Here is a 20554-nt window from a genome sequence, read left to right as displayed (position 1 = left end):
CTACTGCAGCTGATAGACTGGGGGTGCTCTGGCATCACCATGTGTGTTGCATGTATGGTGATGCAAATATATGTGTTTCAGTCATCATAAGCTAACCGGTTAGCTCCAAATGTGGGCAGCAAAGGGATGTATGTTATAGCCAACACCCCTATTGATAGGCGTTCCAGGGATGCCTGCTATTTTTAAGCCTTTTTGTATTCTGCGACTATTTTCTCCTCCCAGGCTGAACACATACAGCAAGCTGTTCTACCACAATATTCCCACCACCACATAATTGGTATACTGTATAGGATTGCTCTGCCCATCTCCAGCAACTGTTTTCAAAACACATTTGAGATACAAATTGGTACAATTTATGATAGAATACGTTCTTCGATCTTAGGCTAAAAACCTACATTCTTTTGAGATTTGTATATACAAACTATCCTAAAAAAACCCATCCATATACAATTATCAAAATTTGGCCATTTTTTTTTGCCCAGCACGCTGCTCTTTCTTTGTGCACATCATCTTTTTATTTTTCCTGCACAAATGTCAGTTCAAGTAAATGTTTTATTTCTGTAATTATTTACTTTTTGTTTTCTGTTGTGACCTACTGTTGAAACAATAGATTGATTTCTCATTTAATGAGACTACTTCTGCTACATTCATTTCATCTACCTGCACATCTTCCATCCACTTTCGGAGCACATGAGAACTTCCAGTTCACTTCTTCCTTTAGTCACACTCATCATAGTGCAATGCCAGTCCACCAACCCCTCCTCTTACATTTTAATCTTTTCAACAAGAAATACCAGTTGAAGCCACATAAAGGTATTTAATGCCCCCTGTATATCTGAATGATAAATTTCAGCTTTCATGTTTAAGGGTGTAAATTTGCACATTTAAGGGGGTGTATTTGTAATGCAATAGAGCAATATGTGTGCATTAAAGCATGGCACTTCACAAAAGAATGTCTAAAATTATGGCAATATGCTACATGTCGTGGAGTTCCCTCCCCAAAATGCATTCCATCATGTTGCTAGAAGCCACAATTTACTTACAAATATCTATGCTATTCACAACACTGAAGGCTAATTTAAGATTTTCCTTTCCAGAAACACTCTATTCCACTAGGGGCTAGAAATCATTACAGGGAAAGGATTACAATAGCACACTAGAAAGCTACTTTGAGCCTCTATGAAAAGGCAGGGCAAAACTGTTCTAAATCTACTGGTCAGGCAGAGATATTCTGAAACTGACTTAGGTTAAAAATCCCATGTCTAACTCATGGGCAGAAAGACACTCCCACACTACAGGCTTTAGTCACAGGAATGCAATGAAAAACAGCCCAGGGCAAGACAACAATATAACTTCTCTCCCTTGTCTGCATGCAGGCAGGCAGAACAGATGTAAAGTAATAAACCTTGTGTCATGGAGCTGACACTTACATAGACTGACTCAAAATCAAGCCCTTTTACTTGCTTTCCAGCCAGCTACAAATGAAGCCCAACTTGGTTTAGATTCAAACAACAGACTCGCAATTAAACAATTAAATTGGTGCACGGTATGCCTGGGGAATATATCAATATTTCACCCAGGACCGGTATGAGGAGCAGACCATGATGCTGGCTTCACTCAGCGGTATATCGCTGGTGAAACCCCCACATTCCTGAGTCCCTCTGCTAGCAACTTCCAAGCAGTTAAAGGATCCCCCAGCCCAGCACTGACACGGGGGGGGGGGGGGGACAGGGACACCAGGGATGGCTCTGGGGTGTTGAGCCCTCCTGATCCCCCGCAGAGACATGCAAAGGAGCCCCGGTGCTCTCCCCGCTCATCCGTGAGCACTGGGATGTCTCAGCTGGGGATCGGGAGCCCTCCTGCAGCCCAGCTGAGCCATACAAACAAGCAGTGTTGTCCCAGCCTGCTAGGTGCTGGGGTGAAACTGCCTCAGCTCCTGCGGTGAGAACTATGGCAATTCCACCTGGCGCCTTGCAGGCTGAGACCAATGCAGCTTGTATACCGCCAGACTGCAATGTTTGGCTGATAATATATCACAATGTTGAAAATCTGATATTGCCCACCCCTAGTGCGCAGTTGGAATAGAAGATTTCTGTCTACACTTTCTACGTAAGTTTTTGCCTTGAATTTTCCACAGAAGTTTATGTATACACTCACAATATAGTAAAGAGGCGAATGCAACAGAGCCCAATGATGAATGAAGACAACTACAGAAAGATATCTGGAGGCAAAGGTGGTTCAGGGATGAAAAGTGTAGCTGCTACTTCTGTACCCTGATTAGAGCACCACAGAAAGGGAACCTACATCACAAGCAACTTCCTACTCCCTGAAATACCATTGCTACTAGTTGAAAGAGGGAACTACAGATATTTCAAGCTGGGAAACTAACACCACACACCAGAAACTTCCAGGGTCCTGGAAAACAGTTTATCTCAGAAAGTTAATTCTGAGATACAACCTGCTATATAGCTCCAAGGTCCCCTTGCAGGCAATAAACAGCTTCAGGAGAGGTTAGTTTTTGACAAGACAACAGTGCAAAGAAAAAGCATTAAAGAAACACAAACCTGTATGAATATTGTGGTAACCAACCCTTCCACATATGAAAATTCAGAAACACTAAATGCACTAGCCAATTTAAAGTATTGTCTTATTTGACCCTCAGTCTGAGAAACCTGTTGTACAGGGATAACCTTGTTGCTTTAATGAACATCATCAGCTGTTATCTTTTCCTTTCCCTTTGCTGCCTACATCCCTATTGCCCCTTTCATTCCAGCTACATACTTGCTTGTCTCTTCAGTCACTAAAGGACACTGAGAAAACCCATACCTGGATGTGTGATAGAATGAAGCACAGCTACAAAATCACTGCTTTATCAATAATCAAAAGATTTTTTTTTTAAAAAACATACAAGAGAAAACAATGCATCCTGCAAGTGAAATTCCAGCTCTTTCTGTAAACACAGGATGAAGAGAGAGGTGCAAAAATGGAAGCAATTAATTTGTAATTAAAATGATGCTTTTGAAAGCTGTGTACAAATGAAATGTTAAAGGAGGGGTCTCAGCAGGATTTTTCTCCCGTAGTGAACCTGGCATCCTCCCACCTTCATAAGGTATGTGACAGATAGACCTACCAGCAATATAAATGCTAATTCAGTTAGTAGTTCAGCTTCTCCCCCCCCCTTTTTTTAGACAGGTTGTGTGCTTTCTTTTTTTCTGAAGCTTTACATGTGCATTTATTCAATTAAATTTTCATTCATGTGTTTTTATAATGCAATCTCTTTTCTTTGAAAAGGGGGAGGTTGGTTCATGACATCAAAGGTCAGCAGCCAAACAACACTGGACACAGCTGTTTTCCAAGGCAAACTTGAATAGATGTTTCCCCCCCAAGCTCCACTAGAGAGTAATTCAAACATTAATGCAGGAAATGTATTTCCAGAGTGGCTCCATCACTGACGTTTTGTTTGTACATAGCTTTAAGTTCACTCTCCCTGCCCCCCTCAAAAAACTACTAGTTCTAATATTGTGTCTTCTCTCTTCCCTGACAATATCCCTTTAAAGAGTTTTGGATGTCATTCAGCTTGTGACAGCTTGATGTTTTGTTCCCAATCTAAGAGGGAGCTGTAGTTAATTCTTCACATTTTAGCTCCTTTGATAAGTTTGTATTGAAGTAGCAATGGCATGTGTTTTTAAAAATAACTTGTGTTCTGCATGCAATAAAGTGAACTTTAAAAGTAGACTGAGAACAAGATCTGCAGGCATAAGGGCATCTCTTTGCTAGGATTATTGTTTTGAGACAGAGGCATTGTAACACAAACCTGTTAAGACACTAATTCTGATTCAAAAACAGGCTAATACAGGTTCTATTAGGAGCAACAAAAATGTTACAAATAGGGAACCATCTTTCAAGTTCTCCACAACACTTTATCAGACTGGATGTTAAGAAAAATGAGGATGGGATACAGAGGGGGAAAGTAGTATGACATTTAAGGCCCAAAGTCTGCAGTGCCTTAAGATGGACTGTACAAATAATGCAGGTGTTTGACAGCCTTAATTAAACAAGCCTCCCTTTGGAGCAAAACAGCTTCAAGGTCATGCTAAGGTGCATACACACCATACACCAAAGCCCCATCCCCAAATAAAGGAATCCTGGGGAAATAGTTTACACCGGAGAGAGCTACAATTCCCAGCACCCTTAAATAAACCACAGTTTCCAGGATTCTTGCAGAAGATGTGCTTTAAATGTATGATGTAGATGGGACCTAAGTGTTGCTGGAACCAAGAAAAATAATGGCTGTAGTCTTTAAATTGAAACTATTAAAGCCAGCAGTCACTCAGACCTTTCACCAGCACCAAGTAGAGCACTGTCTCTTGTGAGACAGAAAGCAGATGTAAATTAAGTAAAGAAATACATTGTATTTTTTATATCAGTCAAGCTAGAGATTAATTTTGAAGCACCAGGTAAAAATAGTCCAAAGCAGCCAAGCAGAATATTGTTTAGTGGTTGCAGGCATGCAACCCCTTCAAAGTAAACTTCCATCTTCATGTGGTAGTAGATAAATTTATTTCTACTATTAAGACCGCTCTTTTGGATAACAAAATTTGATATTCACCAGAGTGCACAAAAAGCATAGGTAACCCACAGTGGTCCATTAGAAAAATCTGAACGTCACAGTAGGATAACAACTTTATTAATATTGCTAAACTCTCATAGTGTAATGAACAAACTTCTGAGTTTTCCACTACTGTTCTTTATTGAGGATCATAATCAAAATGTGAGAAAGGAAAGAGAAAAGGGTGGGTATGGTTTTGAAGACCAAACATGTACTGCTCTCCCCACAACCACTGCCACCATTTCCCTTTATTCACTTTTCCCCCTTTGAAAGTAATCACAGTTCTGGGTTTCACTGTCTTGCCCAGGTAAGGTTACAGCAGCTATTCACAAGCGCGGTCCCACTACTGATTGGCACGATAGTCTTTACCTGCTCCGTATCCAACTGGGACCAGTTCACCTCTCCTTGGGCAATCTGGCATACCTCGGCTTGCCACATTGATGCTGAACTTAGTGTGGACACTGCATAGTCCACAGCAGCCCTGAACCGATAATCACACTTCTATCATCTTAATATAAATTAGCTACATCACATATGGCCAGTTTTATACTCAGCCATTCTATATATGGAAAATATAACTTATCTATTCACAGCACTGCCATTTCCTTCACCATTACCAAACTTCTTTTACATTGCCTCTTTCGCACAATTGTTTAAATAGGCTTATAATTTAAAAACATTAAAACATGCAATAAAGTGAACTTTAAAAGTAGACTGAGAAAAAGACCTGCAGGCATAAGGGCATCTCTTTGCTAGGATTATTGTTTTGGGACATATTCACCCAGTGCTTTTCCAGCTGCATTGGCTCCCGGTGGAGTACAGGGTCAGATTTAAGGTGCAGGTTTTGACTTTTAAAGCCCTTCATGGCCTAGGACCCTCATACCTACGGGACCGCCTCTCCTGGTATGCCCCACGGAGGACCTTAAGGTCCATATATAGCAACACGCTAGAGGTCCCAGGCCCTAAGGAAGTTAGATTAGCCTCAACCAGAGCCAGGGGCTTCTCAACACTGGCTCCGGCCTGGTGGAATGCTCTGTCTCTTGAGACCAGGGCCCTGTGGGATCTGACCTCTTTCCGCAGGGCCTGTAAGACAGAGTTGTTCCACCTGGCCTTTGGCTCAGAATCAGTTTGATTCCTTCTCCCTCTTTCTTTTTCCTTTCTCCTCCTATGAAGAGATTGCTCCCTAATTGTTTTAATGTTGTTCTTTTAAATTGTATTTTAATCAACTTGTTTTTATTATTGGTTGTTAGCCGCCCTGAGCCCAGTCTTGGCTGGGGAGGGCGGGGTACAGTATAAATAAAAATTTATTATCATTTATTATTATTAATCAAGGGGTCTGTCTTGCCCGACCAAGTGTCACTCCCCCCACCTCAAACTACTCCGGAGTCCTACAGCATATCACAGGACAGTTACAAATGGCTCATAAGCAGTGTGGCCGTGTTTTGCTTCCCAGTGCTTACAAAATCAGGAGAGCAATGCAAAAGTACTGCAACAGCATATCCAGTCAGCAGTGTACAGTATTCTGCTTCCAGTTACAATGGTTGCTGCTCCGCTGTACACCTGGAGGCAATAAAGGGGCAGCTGGCAACTCACTCCTGCAAATCAACAACCCACCAAAACTAGCTTACTTTATCAAATATCTGCTTTAGTTATTTGTATGGCACAGGAAACCTGAAACAAACATTCAATCCCATATTAAAATGCTTCCCTTCTTGATCACCTGTTCTTGCTCACCGTAGGCAAGTAGCTGCTTAAAAAACCTGGGTTTACTGAATGCCAAATTTGTAATTAAGTCCAATATATGTCATTAAATCAATTTACAGATGTGCCTTGGACTGCATTTTGGACACTTTATGCATATATATCTTGCTAAGGCTGATAAATAATCAGCTGGCATGTGTATTACTATGTCTGTTTCTGAAAAGATGGAATTAAATCTTTTAGTCTACTGTCAGCTTCATAAAGGTTATGGTAGAGAGTAACATCTCCAAATCATCTCTACCTCATTTCTAGCTAAGCCATTGCTGACTTTATGCCATATCCAGATGGACTCTGGCTATGCAGATGTCAGCTCCTGTACCTTATAACATAGAACATTGGTACTTCAACTGCCTTAGGGCTGATTCAGAAAGCTAATGGATACTAAACTCCCATTTAAATCAATAGGAGCTGCAGACTCAAAATGCCCTTGCTTGAAGAACCCCTTCACATTTTTCAGCTAGTATTTGGGGGGGGGGGGAGAGAATATCCCAATATATACAGAGTGAAAATGAACAATTCTCACTCACTCCAATATTTCATATTAATATACCATACAGAAATAGATCTTCCCCTCAATTATGAAATACTTTTCTGTCTGCAGATTTTATTATTCATAGACACAGCTAGTTTAACAGTGCAATTTATGTTACATCTGTCAAATGCCTAAAGTCTCAGATGCAGGCTTTCATTAGCAGAAGTATGCTCTCAAAACTGGTAACATGATTAGCAATACATGAGATGAACTTATAAATTATTTCAACCATTTGCCATCTTTCATCCATGAGTGTTTTGCTCATATTTAAAAATGCAGCATTGCAAACCTCTGGCCTAATATTACCGGTATTCCAAGCCTTAATAATCCTTTACAAGGTTTAGTTAATGCAACTAAATTCACCCAGGCTCTTCATGCTACAATAATTTATTCAAATGGGGGGCGAGGGTGGATAGATAAGTTCCCAGTAAAGATAAGTGATGTAGTTCGCATATTCTCATACATCATTTGATTATTCAGCAGCTGACAAACAACAAAATGAGTGAAACAACTCAATTGAAATGCATCATGTTTAAAGTGACATGAGGTGAATTTGGCATTATCTATATTTACAGATTGGGCACTAGAAAAACACCTTCATATCAACCTACATATTTCAAAACTTATTATATGTACTCAGATTTTCTATAGATAAGATAGGTAAGTTTCCTGTAAATATTTTTTCCCCAGACCAAGGTTTTCAGTTTTGTCAGAAATATTTATTACTTTACTTTACTTTATCAAACCTTTATTAGGCATTATGGAAATAAAACCTTAAAAGAGAAAATAACATATAAAAGCCTTGAAATATATATAAAAAAGGCAGCAGTTTGCTAAGTACATATATATATATACATATAGAGTCCTCCAAGGAGCAGGTTAACAAGGAATACCACTGACTCTAAATATTTATTATGAATATTTATACAGGCAGGCCTCGTTTACATGGGGGTTATGATCCAAGGCACTGCATGCGTCAGTGAAATCATGTATAACCGAAGCCCACTGAAAAAGCCTGCAAACAGGCTTCCGCTTTTTTAGTGATGTTTCAGTGACATCTTTATGACGTTTCCAGGTCACTTCCGGATTCAGCACAATACACATATGCAGGGTTGTAAATATATTGAACACGCATAAAGGGGGGCTGCACATGTGCACGCATGCATGTTTGGGGGGAGAGTATAATCTACACATTTCTATGCATACATATTTCTGCACCTCAGCTTACTTTTGAGTTTGGGTATTGAATTTCCTTTTTGTGTATGTGTCTCTTGAGGTGACATGAGAACATGTGAAAGTTCTATCTGAGGACTTATTGACGCACACAAGTTATAGGAAGAACCTTGCTAGAATTGCTAAATGAGAACTATCTACTGCAGCATCCCACCACCTTGAAAGCTAGAAGCTAAATGGCACCTTAAACTTAGGTTATGGGTTCATTTTTTCACACGGTCTTTTTCAGATGTGGTTTGCTTTGGGATTTATTTTAAAAAATAAAGGCTGGTCTAGGAATTATTTCAAACAACAGCCATCATTAGGAAGGTTTGGTGCTGATACTGACCAACTCCATGCCACCCAGTAAACTTCACTGACCAAGTTCTTCCCAGTCCAATACTGGCTCTCAACAGCTACATGAAATGGGGACATGTTTAAGTTATGTGCTTCTGGCTATTAAATATTACCATTTATATATTTACTTATTTATTGAGACTTAATTCCTTTATTAACTGTACTTTCCAAGTCTTTAGTAATTAATTCAGAAGCTTCAAGAGAAATGTCACTTAGCAGAGGTACTGAGTTATTTCTGCATGTTTGCACTCCATTAAATACTGTAAACCTCTGCTGTCCAAGTTTTCATTAAGGATGTGTTGCAGACTAACCTAATTTAAGGTATTAAAATGAGGCACACACTAAATATGGAAGTCCAATTTTCATCTACCAAAAATCAATCACAATTTTTTTAATTGCCAAGAAACTATTCAACTTGCTCATAATAAATTATGAAAACTCTATTTTTTTATTTAAGGGTATCATGAAATGTCAATTTTAAGGATACAACTTGCTATAAAGCTACAGTACATGCTTTTCAATTACAAGGCAAAACATACTGCTTTCAAACAATTTTTTAAAAAATATTGTGCCAATTCAAGATTCACACTATTGAAAATGTACAACATCTGTCAAGATTGCTGTGACATAGCGGTTTTTCATTCACTGCTTTTTACATGGTCTATAACCTTCACATGATGAATTTTGCATATTCAAAAAAAGACTGAATTCTTTCAAACTAAAGCAGTTTAGAATACAGTTTTTCATAACCCCTCATCACAGTATTTGATAGTAAAACTGGTGAATACGTGCCTTTTGATTATGAACACTTTTACTGCCTTTTAAAAAAAAGAAACTGAAGCATGTTGAAGACTAACCCTAAGGATCTTAGTACAGTTAATAAAACAATCCTAAATACCATGAGAGATTTGAGGTATTAGCAAGCATGCAAGGGTACCCCCAAATACTGCCTTGACATATTCAAAACTTATTTTTATAAAGTTTCCCTTAATAAAGCCAAAAACATCTACTTATAAATAAACTAGCCAACTAAAATGTTCCATTACAAGGAAGATCTCACCTCCCAACCGAGAAACCTGTCTCTAGCCAAGGCCTGTACAAATTCTGACTCACCAAGTCAAATGCAACCAGCAGTTATGTATGGTAAACCTCCTGGGTTTTTTCTGCCTGTCTAGGACAGCAAAACATGAAGCGAATGGTGACTGCAAGCTACTGGCAGGCCACAATAAATGGGCTGGCTCACACACTGAGCAAACCTGCCCAAGCTGCTCCCCTCTCTATCATCTACAAGACAGAGATATGGCTCAAGATTGCTTTCCTCTTCATTTTGCCTCTGTGTCTCTAGGATCTAGTTCTTATATGAAAGAGAAGTTAAGTTGTTCAGCAAAATGTCCCATCCCAATATTGCTTTGCTAATTCAAGGACTAAGGCCAAATATGCACACTATCTTGAAAGCATTCTAAAAACATTTTTTCTGGGCTCAGTAGTTTGCTACAGATTGCTGGGAATTGTAAGTCTGTGAGGAGTAACGTACAGTGCCCAGAATTACTTTGAGAAGAATGTGCTTCAAAGTCAAACCTATGGCTACAATCCTATGCACATTTGCCATCAAATAAGCATACATATGAAATTGTGGTACGTATCTTTGGCATTAATTATGAATATACTGATGAAAACCTGAATTATGCATATCAAACATTTATTTTAATTATTTAACAAAATGTATATACCCCCTCAATGATTTTCATAACATTTGACATACAAACAGTTTTTTCTACTTCCTGATTTCATCTGGGGAAAGTGTTTTCACTTTATTAAACTGCACATCAGTCCTGTAAAGTTGGTCTTTAGCAATACCATTTCCATAGATATACCAAGGATGACAGAATGACTTGCTCAAGGCAATCCAGAAGATTCATGAACAGGAGTTGAATCCAGATTTGCCTAGTCAGTACTGGGGACACTAATTTCTAAACCACAGCAGTGCTTGAAACTCTCATTGTTCTAGGCACATTTTGTGACAGGGAATTTCATTAGCACAAGCAGTTTCTGAGCTCTGGGTGCCGTACTGCACCTAAGATTTCAGATTAAAACTGCAGAGTGGAAGGAAAGGAGGACCTTTTTCTGCCTCTCCACTTCCAGCTACTCTCTGAAGACTGGAGAAGAGACCCTTTTAACAATATTAGGGGCGTGGGCAGGGGAAGGACTAGACCATGTAAAAAATGAACTTAATATTTTAGCTGCAGTTCATTCATTTTCAGCTTTGTATTCTTGTTATAAAAAAGGGAGCCTGGACATTCCATTGTTGCACCCATAACCTAGGTTTAAGGTGCCATTTAGCTCCTAGCTTTTCATCTCAGTTTCTAACACTGAACCACAGTGACACTTCAATCATGTATTAAGTGTAGTGATCTCAGATTACATTTTAAAAAGTGAGGAAATAGGGAAAAGGTTTGACTAATAAATTTCACAGAACACTTTAACTCTAGTTGGCCAAGACTGATGATAAAACCAAAAAACTATTTGCCAGTACTTTTGTGATAGCCAATTTCAATAAATAAAGAGCACTCTGAAGATGTGGCTCAAACAATTATAAATGCACAAACTCCATAATTATACTTTTCTAACACCCCAGATATTTATAGTTCCCCTGCAAGTATCACAATCCTATGTGTGTTTAGACTTAGATACAGGTTCTCAAAATTCAGGAGGAAGGCACTTGCTCCCAAGGAACTGTGCATAGGATTGCAGCCTAAATGAATTATTTGGGATTATAAAGAGCAACAGTTTAATAATACCATGTTGACACTCCTTTGGCCCACCTATCCCTCCAATGTTTATGTAACATACAATGAGCCAAGTTTATTATTATCATTATTGTTTATTAAATGTGTATACTGCACTTTATTCAAAGATCCCAGGACAGTTCACAACAGAAAAATACAAAATGAGAATACAAAATATTTTTTTAAAAACCAAACCAATAAACTTCCTTCCACATAAAATGTTAATTAGCTGAACACATGGTTGAAGAGAAACATTTTCACCTGGCATCTAAAGATATGGCATCTCCCTGGGGAGAGCATTCCAAACAGGGAACCACTGCAGAAAAGGCCTGTTCTGGTGTCACCACCATTCAGACCTCTTGTGGAGAAAAAGGGCCTCAGATAATGATCACAGGATAGGTTCATATGGCGAAAGGCTGTCCTTGAGGCATTGCGTTCCTGAGCTCTTTAGGGCTTTATAGTCCAAAACCAGCACTTTTTATTGGTCTAACTTAACTGGCACCCAGTACCATTGGGCCAGGATTAGTGTAATATGCTCAAACTGTCTTGCCCCAGTGAGCAACCTAGCCACCAAATCTGCACCAGCTGAAGTTTCTGAATCATCTTCAGAGGCAGCCCCACATATAACGTGTTGCAGTAATCAAAGCTAGAGGTTGCCAGATGACCTAAGTTATGCTATCCCTGTCCAGATATGATATGGGTGCAGCTGGGCTACAAGCAAAAGCTGATGGAAGGTACTCCACACCACTGAGGCCTCCTGAGTCTTGAGCAACAGTAAAGGATCCAGATATACCCACAAGCTACATGCCCACTTCAGAGGGAGTGTAACCCCACCAAGAGTTAAACTATGTCATTTTGATATGGACAGGTGCATATTTTGAGGCTACTTTCAATGTTATTTTTATTCTCTACAGAGTGACATTCCAAATATGGAGGCACAATGGACCAATTTAAATCACACCTCCCATGTATCTGATGAAGGGGTGCATGCCCACAAAAGCTTATGCCACAATAACGTGCCACAAAATTATTTTGCCTTTACTGTAATATTGTTATCCTTCTGACATTACTCCATATTGTACGATTTATTTAAGGCATTTATATACCGCTTGATCATTATCAATTCTAAGCAGTGAGAGTAAAAATAAACCACACAGAGAATAAAAAGGCACCACTAAGCCAAACACTACATTAATATGCCTGGTGGAAGAAGAAAGTCTTTGTCATGTGCCTGACGTTCAGCAAGGAGGGTGTCTTTCTAATCTCAGGGGGGACTTTCACAGGACTAGGCCAGCACAACACTGAACGCTCAGCTTCCAAAGTAGTTGCAAGCTGTGAATCTGAGACATGGGGGACCACAAACAAGAGACTCCCCCAAATTTCTTTGTGCTCAAGCAGGAATATAAGAGATCAGGTGGCCCTTAAGATATCTTGGACCAGAGTTGTTAAAAACCTTGTAAAAATACAAGAACCTGGAACCTGTCCTGGTAACATTATGAGCAGCCAGTGCAAGCTTTTAAGCACCTCAGTTATGTGCTGGCATATCCCCATTAAAAAAATCTGCCCACTGCATTTTGCATCAGCTGGAGCTTCCAGACTAGGCTCACGTGTAGCACCACATACAGTGCATTGGAACAATTACCGGTAAGTCTTGAGGTTATGAAAGCATGGATCACCATGGCCAGGCTATCCCTGACTAGGAATAGCTGTACCTGATGCACCAGTAGCAGGTAAAACTGTAGTTCATACATTTCCTGATTACACTTGCATACTAACTGGCTACTATAAAATAGTAAAACACTGATTTGTAAATAAAGACATCCTTACCCATCATAAGAGGATATTCCTATAATTATTTTAAGCTTAGATAGTGCCCTTCAGCTCCCATCATCCCTGACCAATGCTGGAGCTGATGAAAAATGTAGTTTATCTGGCATGCACTACATTGGCTACCCCTGGCACGCGCGCGCGCTCTCTCTCTCTCTCTCTCTCTCTCTCTCTCTCTGTGTGTGTGTGTGTGTGTGTGAGAGAGAGAGAGAGAGAGAGAGAGAGAGAGAGAGAGAGAGAGAGAGAGAGACAGACAAGATTTCTGTTTGGTTGTCTCTGTCCACATGCATGACACAAAGCAAGGTCACTGAGTGCCTATCACTTTCCAAAAACTGCTGGTTGTTAGTGAGCAAAACTGTGTTTCTTCATGAAATCAAAAGTAAATATCCTCCTTGTTTGGTTAGTAAAGTAATAAAATATTCAGAACTGAACACACTGCAAATCTCAGGGAGTTACAAGGCATAAACGAAAAAAACAAGTTCACCCAGGTGGGGTCCAGTGGATGATCCTAGGGAAATACAGAATTACATCTCCTAGATCCTAGATCCTAGCAGGTTTGATGGTTTGCTTGTTCTTTGGTTCAAGAAAAAGCCCACAGTAATAACAGTCATATAACTAGGTCATATTTTTATGTTTGACTCAGATGTCTTTTTTTAAACCTGGTTTTCTTTTTCTTTTTTTACAGAAAAAGCAGACTTCAACTCAATTTGAGTGATAAAGGATCATGATTACAGATTAAGATTAGAAGAATATAGGCTTTAAAATATGTTAGATTTTTAAATTTCATAAACCAGATTTTTTAAAAAGATGCACAATTGAAATGCTAATAATTCAATCTTTTATTTTTAAAAATAACCCCCACAAAAGATACCAATTTCCAGCTGCATATAGATATGCTCAACCTACAACTATACTACTGGTTTACTGCCTGCTTGAATCACTGTACAGTTTGTACTTGACCAGCAGTAGTTTACTACTGTGTCCTCTGGGCTGCTTAAAATAGCTAGACAGTGTGATTTGAAAGGAGAGTGTAAGTCTGTCTGTCCTTCTAGGCAGAAATAGTTTGATAGAGTATTGATCAGGAGAATCCACAAGTAGGATTCCCACCTGTTTATTTAAGGAGGGGGAGAGGAATACCATCAGATGCAGTAGAGGACAACACTCTTTTTATCATCAACTGTTGTGTAGAAGAGGGAATTCCAGCAGCATGAGAAGCTGAAACTACAAAAATTAGTTCTTCTACACTGAAACACCCTTTTCAAAAGCACTTACACCCTCATACACAATACAAGAGAGTATGGAACCTCCACTATGTCATCTTATCAGCATAGAAACAAAGTAGGGAAGAACAGCAATGGTTACAGAGGCCCATTTGTGTGGTCAACAGCAATGACCACAAGTCTCTTACTGACGGATCATCTTCTGCTGGCAGCCCAGCACAAAGCAAGAGACCCTTCCCCCTTCCCCCACATCACAGAAATCTGAGAAGGGAGGAGTCTCTCAGCTTCTGCTGGACAAGACAGTCAGGCTATGTGCACATTAGCAGCTTAAAACACAATGAAATAAGTTTTCCCCTGCTGCATTTCAAGTTGCATTTATATGCACACTACAGAAGATGTGGGGATGTCTTCACCGATGCATGTTACCTGTTTGGTTTCCTTGCCCCTGCAACCCCTTCCCCCGAACATGAAGATCTCATCTGTGCATAAGCTGCCATCCACACATGCACAATGGCTGTCTCCAATGTGTGCACCTCAGCTTAACTGCAAAGTGAATGTGGCTTAAGTTTTCCTTCCAGGTTGAAGCTGGTTTGAGAGAAAAAGCACCAGACAGCAGTATTTCTAAAGAAACTACAGCAGAGCTTTCTAAACTTTTCATATTGGTGACACATGGGGAGTGTTTGCATGACACACTGCAGCCAACACACTAATGTGTTACAACACAGTTTGGAAAGCTTTGAACTACAGTACAGGGTTGTTAGTAACAACATTTGTATACAGATTTATACTCAGCAGCGGGAGTGCACTGGAGCCAGAATGGTAAGATGCATGCAGCTGCAGACTCTTGTTCCTTTCCCAAATTATCCAGGCCCAGCATGATACAAAACACCTCACTTACCCAACAGTCACAGTTGGGCAATGCCTTTAGTAGGGCCAACCAAAATGTCACCAAAGTGTGACGAGCTTTTGAGTTCTCTAGAACTCTTCATCAAAGAAGGTGTTACACAAGGTCTCTTTAATTTAGCTCAGCCAAGGACATCCCCTCAAAGCGCTTGGTAATACTATACAATTTGGCTTCATTTGGCTTTTTTACTTAGTACATCAAAATTAATCAGTGGCTTTGCTAAATTAAAGGCTGCCATGTTTCGCTTTACTTCTGGTCTCTGCCTACCCAGCAACCTGTGTGTTCTATTTAAGGTTTGGGATTGATCTGGGTTACAAATTAGACCTTAATTTCTCAGAAATGAGTAGCAGTCATTGCTTTTTTATCCCAGAATTCTACATGTGTAACCTGGTTTCTGTAGCACCTGAGATGGACTTATCCAGCCTGCAATCTTAGAACAAGCTAACCTCACAGCTACAACATCATCCTAATGTTTGAACCTTGTTTTCCTTTGTCTCCCACCCACCTTCAACCCCTGCTTTGTCTACCATCTTGCCTGAAGAAGAGTTCTGGATAACTTGAAAGCTTACCACAGATTTTAAAATTTATATAACGAGTTTATTCAATGACTGAATAAACTGAATAATGTGCCTCCTAAATCTGTCTTGAGGGTTCCCCCAACCCCTCAGAGCAGATTTGAAGATTGTGCAGAGCACACACAGGAAGAGGACAGGGGAAGGTAAAGGGTTGTATCAGTGATGACAATGGCTTGCTACAAAGGTCAGCCAAAGTATGAACTCCCAATTGCTTTACTCTCCATTGAAGCAATAGTTCAACCAGAAACTATGCGAGGATAAGCCACTGTTGTTGTGTGAAAAAGGAGGGATTGATCATCTACAACTAATCTCTTCTAGGTTTAGAGTGACATCATTAACTGGAAGTCTATTCCATTTATTTTTAAAAATAAAATAAAATGCAATAAAGTCTAATACTTGTCTCCAAGATGTAATGGGAGTGCTTTATGTTTTCCTATGACAATTCCTATGCACATTTACTTGAAACTAGTCCCATAATCTCAGTGGGTTTTCTCGAGTAATCATGTGCAGGTGTAAATATGCAAATCTGAATTTTTCAGGTCTAAGATATAACTCTAATGAAAAGAAGAACTGAAACCATTTTGAATTACTTACTACAGCCCAATGTAAAACTAACACTTTATTTGAAAGTGTACCATCATTACTGGCTCTGCCCCAGGACTACATCAGTCACTTTAGCTAAACATTAAAAAAAACCTAGTACTGAAGCATGCTCTCTATACATTACAAATTATGTCACATATTTTGCTCCTTATTCCACATTACTCCATTTAATGACTTCAAAAGTATTCAAATTAAATAAAAATGGAATAACAAAGCGTCTGCCAGAATGTTTAGAATTGAGATTCTTAAAAATATTTGCAGTTCTTAAAGTTGAACAGAAAAAGATGTATCTCTCATTGAATACTATTGTAAATAATCCCTTACACTAAGACAGGCATAGGCAAACTCGACCCTCCGGATATTTTGGGACTACAACTCCCATCATCCCTGACCACTGGTCCTGTTAGCTAGGGATGATGGGAGTTGTAGTCCCAAAACATCTGGAGGACCGAGTTTGCCTATGCCTGCATTAGGACATAGGCCTAATGTTCAAAATCAGGTATCAGCTGCTCAGCACAAAGCCAATTCAATAAATGATGTATTTAACTTTTTTTGGTTATCTGAAATTCAGCTACCACAATTAAAAAAAAAAGATTTTGCCCAGCTGAAATAAATACATATCCAGCCCACAAGTACTGTTTTCTCAGCATACTAGGTTTACAAGTTTCTGAAGAAATCAGGACCAGGAATCTTTCAGATCATACCAGCCCCACAAACGCAAATTCATGGGGGTTTATTACATGTGAACTTTCAGGAGAGCAATAGAATTCATGTCCTCAAGTATTAACAAGCAACTCTAATTTTAAATGCAAATCATATCTAAGATTATTTTACTGAGGTGAAAGTTGACATTTAATAAAATACATCGATCATTTTTACATTACTTAGAGGGTGCAGTGCAGAAAATTGTTATCTCCAGCACCCAGAAAAAGTTGCTTAATTTAGACAAAACTTGAACCTATCACAATGTAGTTCAAGAGCCTGATCTGATACTGAACTCATGGATACCTGACACCTGATTTTTAAAGAAGTGCTCATATGAGCAATGCAACTTGTAAAGTGCCTTTCCTTCACTAGTGAGTAACCACAACCAGCCCACGTACATGTGGAATTAGAAGGAAGATCATCAAGGGCAGAGGGAGTGACTTCCAAGAAGAGTTAAAGCTCTGGCACTTCTAATTTATTCCAAACTATTAATTCATAAAATGGTATTAGTCATGAAACACCTGGAAATATTGCCTTACTGTATCAGTTATTATTCTTAAAGCCATGGGACAGTTTGAACACCTCATGTCAAAAGCAGAACCAATAAGATTTTGAAAAGTCAAGAAAGCAATTACAATCACAGGCTCAAAGGAAAAAAAATATTTTAATTAATTTACAAATAGATGGGCACTCGCAACTATAAGTTCCCCTGTCAATGACATGATTCTTTCTATGGAACCAAGAAAACCCAGAATACTCCCTTTAAAAAAAATTATATACCATGTATACTTGCTGTAAAGATGTCTACTCGGTATGGATATTATTGTATGACATAGTGCATGTTATGTGACAGTGGTTGTTCTAGGGTTTAGAGCAGTGGTTCCCAACCTTTTTTTGGCCATGCCCCACCTAAGCATCTCTAAAATCCTGATGCCCCCAACCCCTGGTGACATATAATTCTTATTATTCAAAAAGTGAATTCCTATTCACAGGGAGGAAGCCTAAAAGGCCATTAAATTGGTCTAAACAAGCTTCCAAATTGCCCCCCTTAAAAATCAAATTGCCCCTCTGTGGGGTGTGTGCCCTAAGTTGAGAACCACGGGTCTAGAGTTTTCTTTGGCAGGCATTTCAGGTCTTCCAGGGCCACAAATTCTGATATCTGTGAAAGGTGAAAAGTTTTTTTCCCCCCTCTCTCTCTCTTCTCCCACCACAGCATCTTGTTAGGTTGAACGCCACACTGAACTTCGTCACATTATTTCTAGCTTCAATGCACTTAAAAGTTTTAGCTGTTCTGAAAATCACCAGCTGCAAAATTGTTGAAGTTATTTAGTTGTGAGCTTTCTCCCCCCCCCCCACTGAAAGCCAGCTTGTGGTTTTTTTTCATCTCCCTATGTACACTATTGCCATTTCCCTCCAAAGACAGTCTTCCAGCTTCCAATTCCAGAGGACAACACAATTTACAATCGTCCACACCGATTCACAGGCTACTACACCAAGTTTACAATTACTAAAGAATCAGGAGCCTCTTTCCCAGAAGTGGAAGAAGCACGTGTGTCGCCAAAGCACAGGAAAAGTCCTCCCCATGTCCAAGGCCTTCTCCCCTCTCTCTCTGCCCCTCCACACAAAAAAAGCCAGCATGTTTAATGCCCTTCCTATTAAAAGAGAATACACACACTAACACCGACCCACAAACACACAGAGGAAGAGCAAAGCACCACTGAGAAGCGGAAGGGGTGATGGCGGAGAAGTAGCGCTGAATGGGACAACTTTTGTGGGAAATCAAAATGCTGTTTTTTTTTCACCCCTCTGAGGAAAAGCAGCTTCCATTTCCATCCTGCCTAACACATGTTGTTGAGAAGGGGGGGGGTTGCTTTTGGTGGTTGGGGTGTTGTTGTTTTGTACTCTTTGTCTCTGGCTTTTCATCATTCCCTCGGTTTATTACGGCTTCTCTTTAGAAGACCCCGCACCTGGCAAATGAAGGCATCATTTTAAAAGCCAGGAGGCTTTGAAGAGCCAGCGCTCTTTCGACGAGGCGGGCATCCTCAACGCACTTCACGAGGAAGTGGCGCCCTATTGAACTCGGTGGGACTCCTAACTCCCAAGTAAACAGGATTAAGTTGAAGGCTGGGCCAAGGCATTCCCAAGTTTTTGGGTTTTTTTATCCTTCCCCCTTCCCTTTTTGTGGGGTGTTTCCCCCCTCTTTTTTTTTGTTCCCGGCCCCCGCCTTCTGGAATATTTGCTCGTCGCCTCACGCGGAATTCACCTCAGCACCCACTTATTAGTCACCTCACAAACATCCTGTCACCTCCCGTTCCCTCACAGGCTGCCTCCCCGAGACCTCTTCCTCCTCCCCCCCCCCGAGACCCCCTCCATGTTTACTCCCCACAGCCGCCCCCCTTTCCGACATGGCCGCCCCCCAGCGCCCAAACCCCGCCTGGGTAGGTGGGCCTTCCCCCCCCCCATTACCTGGCGCGGGCGCCCTGGCTCCCGGCGGGGCCCTGGGGTGCCCGTGTCCAGCGGGGCTCCCTCTGCCTTGGCTGCGGGCGCCCAACTCGGGCAGGCTCGGCCCATGGAGATGCGGCGGGGCAGGCGGAGGCGGCTGGAAGTGCGCGGCGGCGGCGGCAGCTGCCGTGGCTGTGGCGCCGCCGCCGCCGTTCATGGCGAGGAGGCTGAAGAATCCGGAGCGGGAGCGCGAGCGAGTCCGTGGGGGCTCCGGCGGCGGCGGGCCCGGCGGAGACGACGGCGAGAAAGCCAGCAGGGCGGGCGGTGAAGCGGCGCCGGAAGGAGCCGCCGTTCTGCCGCCGGCTGCCCTCGCCGCCTCCCAGGCGGCGGCGGCCTGGCCGTGGCGGTGGGGCTCGGGGCGCTCCTCGGCGCCTTGGTGCTGCTTGGCGGGGTCCCGGTCCCGGAGGCGGACGGAGGCGGCGAAGGGGCGGGCGTCGGGCTGCTGCACCGCGCGGGGGTGCGAGTTGGCCGCCGCCGCCACCGGCATTCGGCCTCGCTCAGGGTGCCCGGCTCAGCCCCACCGCGCTGGAGGAGAGGGGGGGTCCGCCGGCCAAAGCCCTTCCTCTCTCTCTCTCGCCCCCCCCACCCTGGGAGTAGTTGGGGCGGGCGGTTAGGCAAGGCTGCGAAATATGGGGAAGTGCAGCGGCGGCGGCGCTCGTAGAAGAAGAAGAAGAGAAGAGAAGAAGAGGGGGAGGAAACTTCCTTAAGAGGAGGAGGAGCAGCCGAGCAAAGTACACCGGGGGGGGTGGAAGAGGAGGGGAGGGAGGAGGGGAGGAGAAAGAGAAGCGGCAGCTGCCCCTGGCTTGTACGCCCCCCACCCCAACTGCTTCCTCCACGCCCGGCCCACCAGCGTGTTCCTCGTGGGGGTGTAATTCGGTGCAAGGGAAAAACAAAAGGTAGCCGATCTCCCCAGGAAACGCAGCTGCTGCGAGCAGCAGCACCGCCTCTTTGCAAAAGCAGC

General features: G+C 41.6%; 1 protein-coding gene across 1 annotated transcript in view; it reads right to left on the bottom strand.

Annotated features, from left to right (window-relative positions):
* Window positions 1-20095, bottom strand: part of RNF38 (ring finger protein 38) — an 80746-nt gene extending 60651 nt beyond the window's left edge. Inside the window, exon 1 of the mRNA XM_081894185.1 lies at window positions 19558-20095. Coding sequence (XP_081750311.1) covers window positions 19558-20080 — 523 coding nt within the window. The 5' untranslated portion in view covers window positions 20081-20095. The remainder of the gene's footprint in view (window positions 1-19557) is intronic.
* Between the last annotated feature and the right edge of the window lie 459 nt (window positions 20096-20554).

Source organism: Podarcis melisellensis (genome assembly GCF_964234715.1).
Source record: "Podarcis melisellensis genome assembly, chromosome: 17".
NCBI classification, from domain to species: domain Eukaryota; kingdom Metazoa; phylum Chordata; class Lepidosauria; order Squamata; family Lacertidae; genus Podarcis; species Podarcis melisellensis.
The sequence above is the reverse complement of the archived record's forward strand: the minus strand, read 5'-3'. Positions and strand labels throughout refer to the sequence as shown.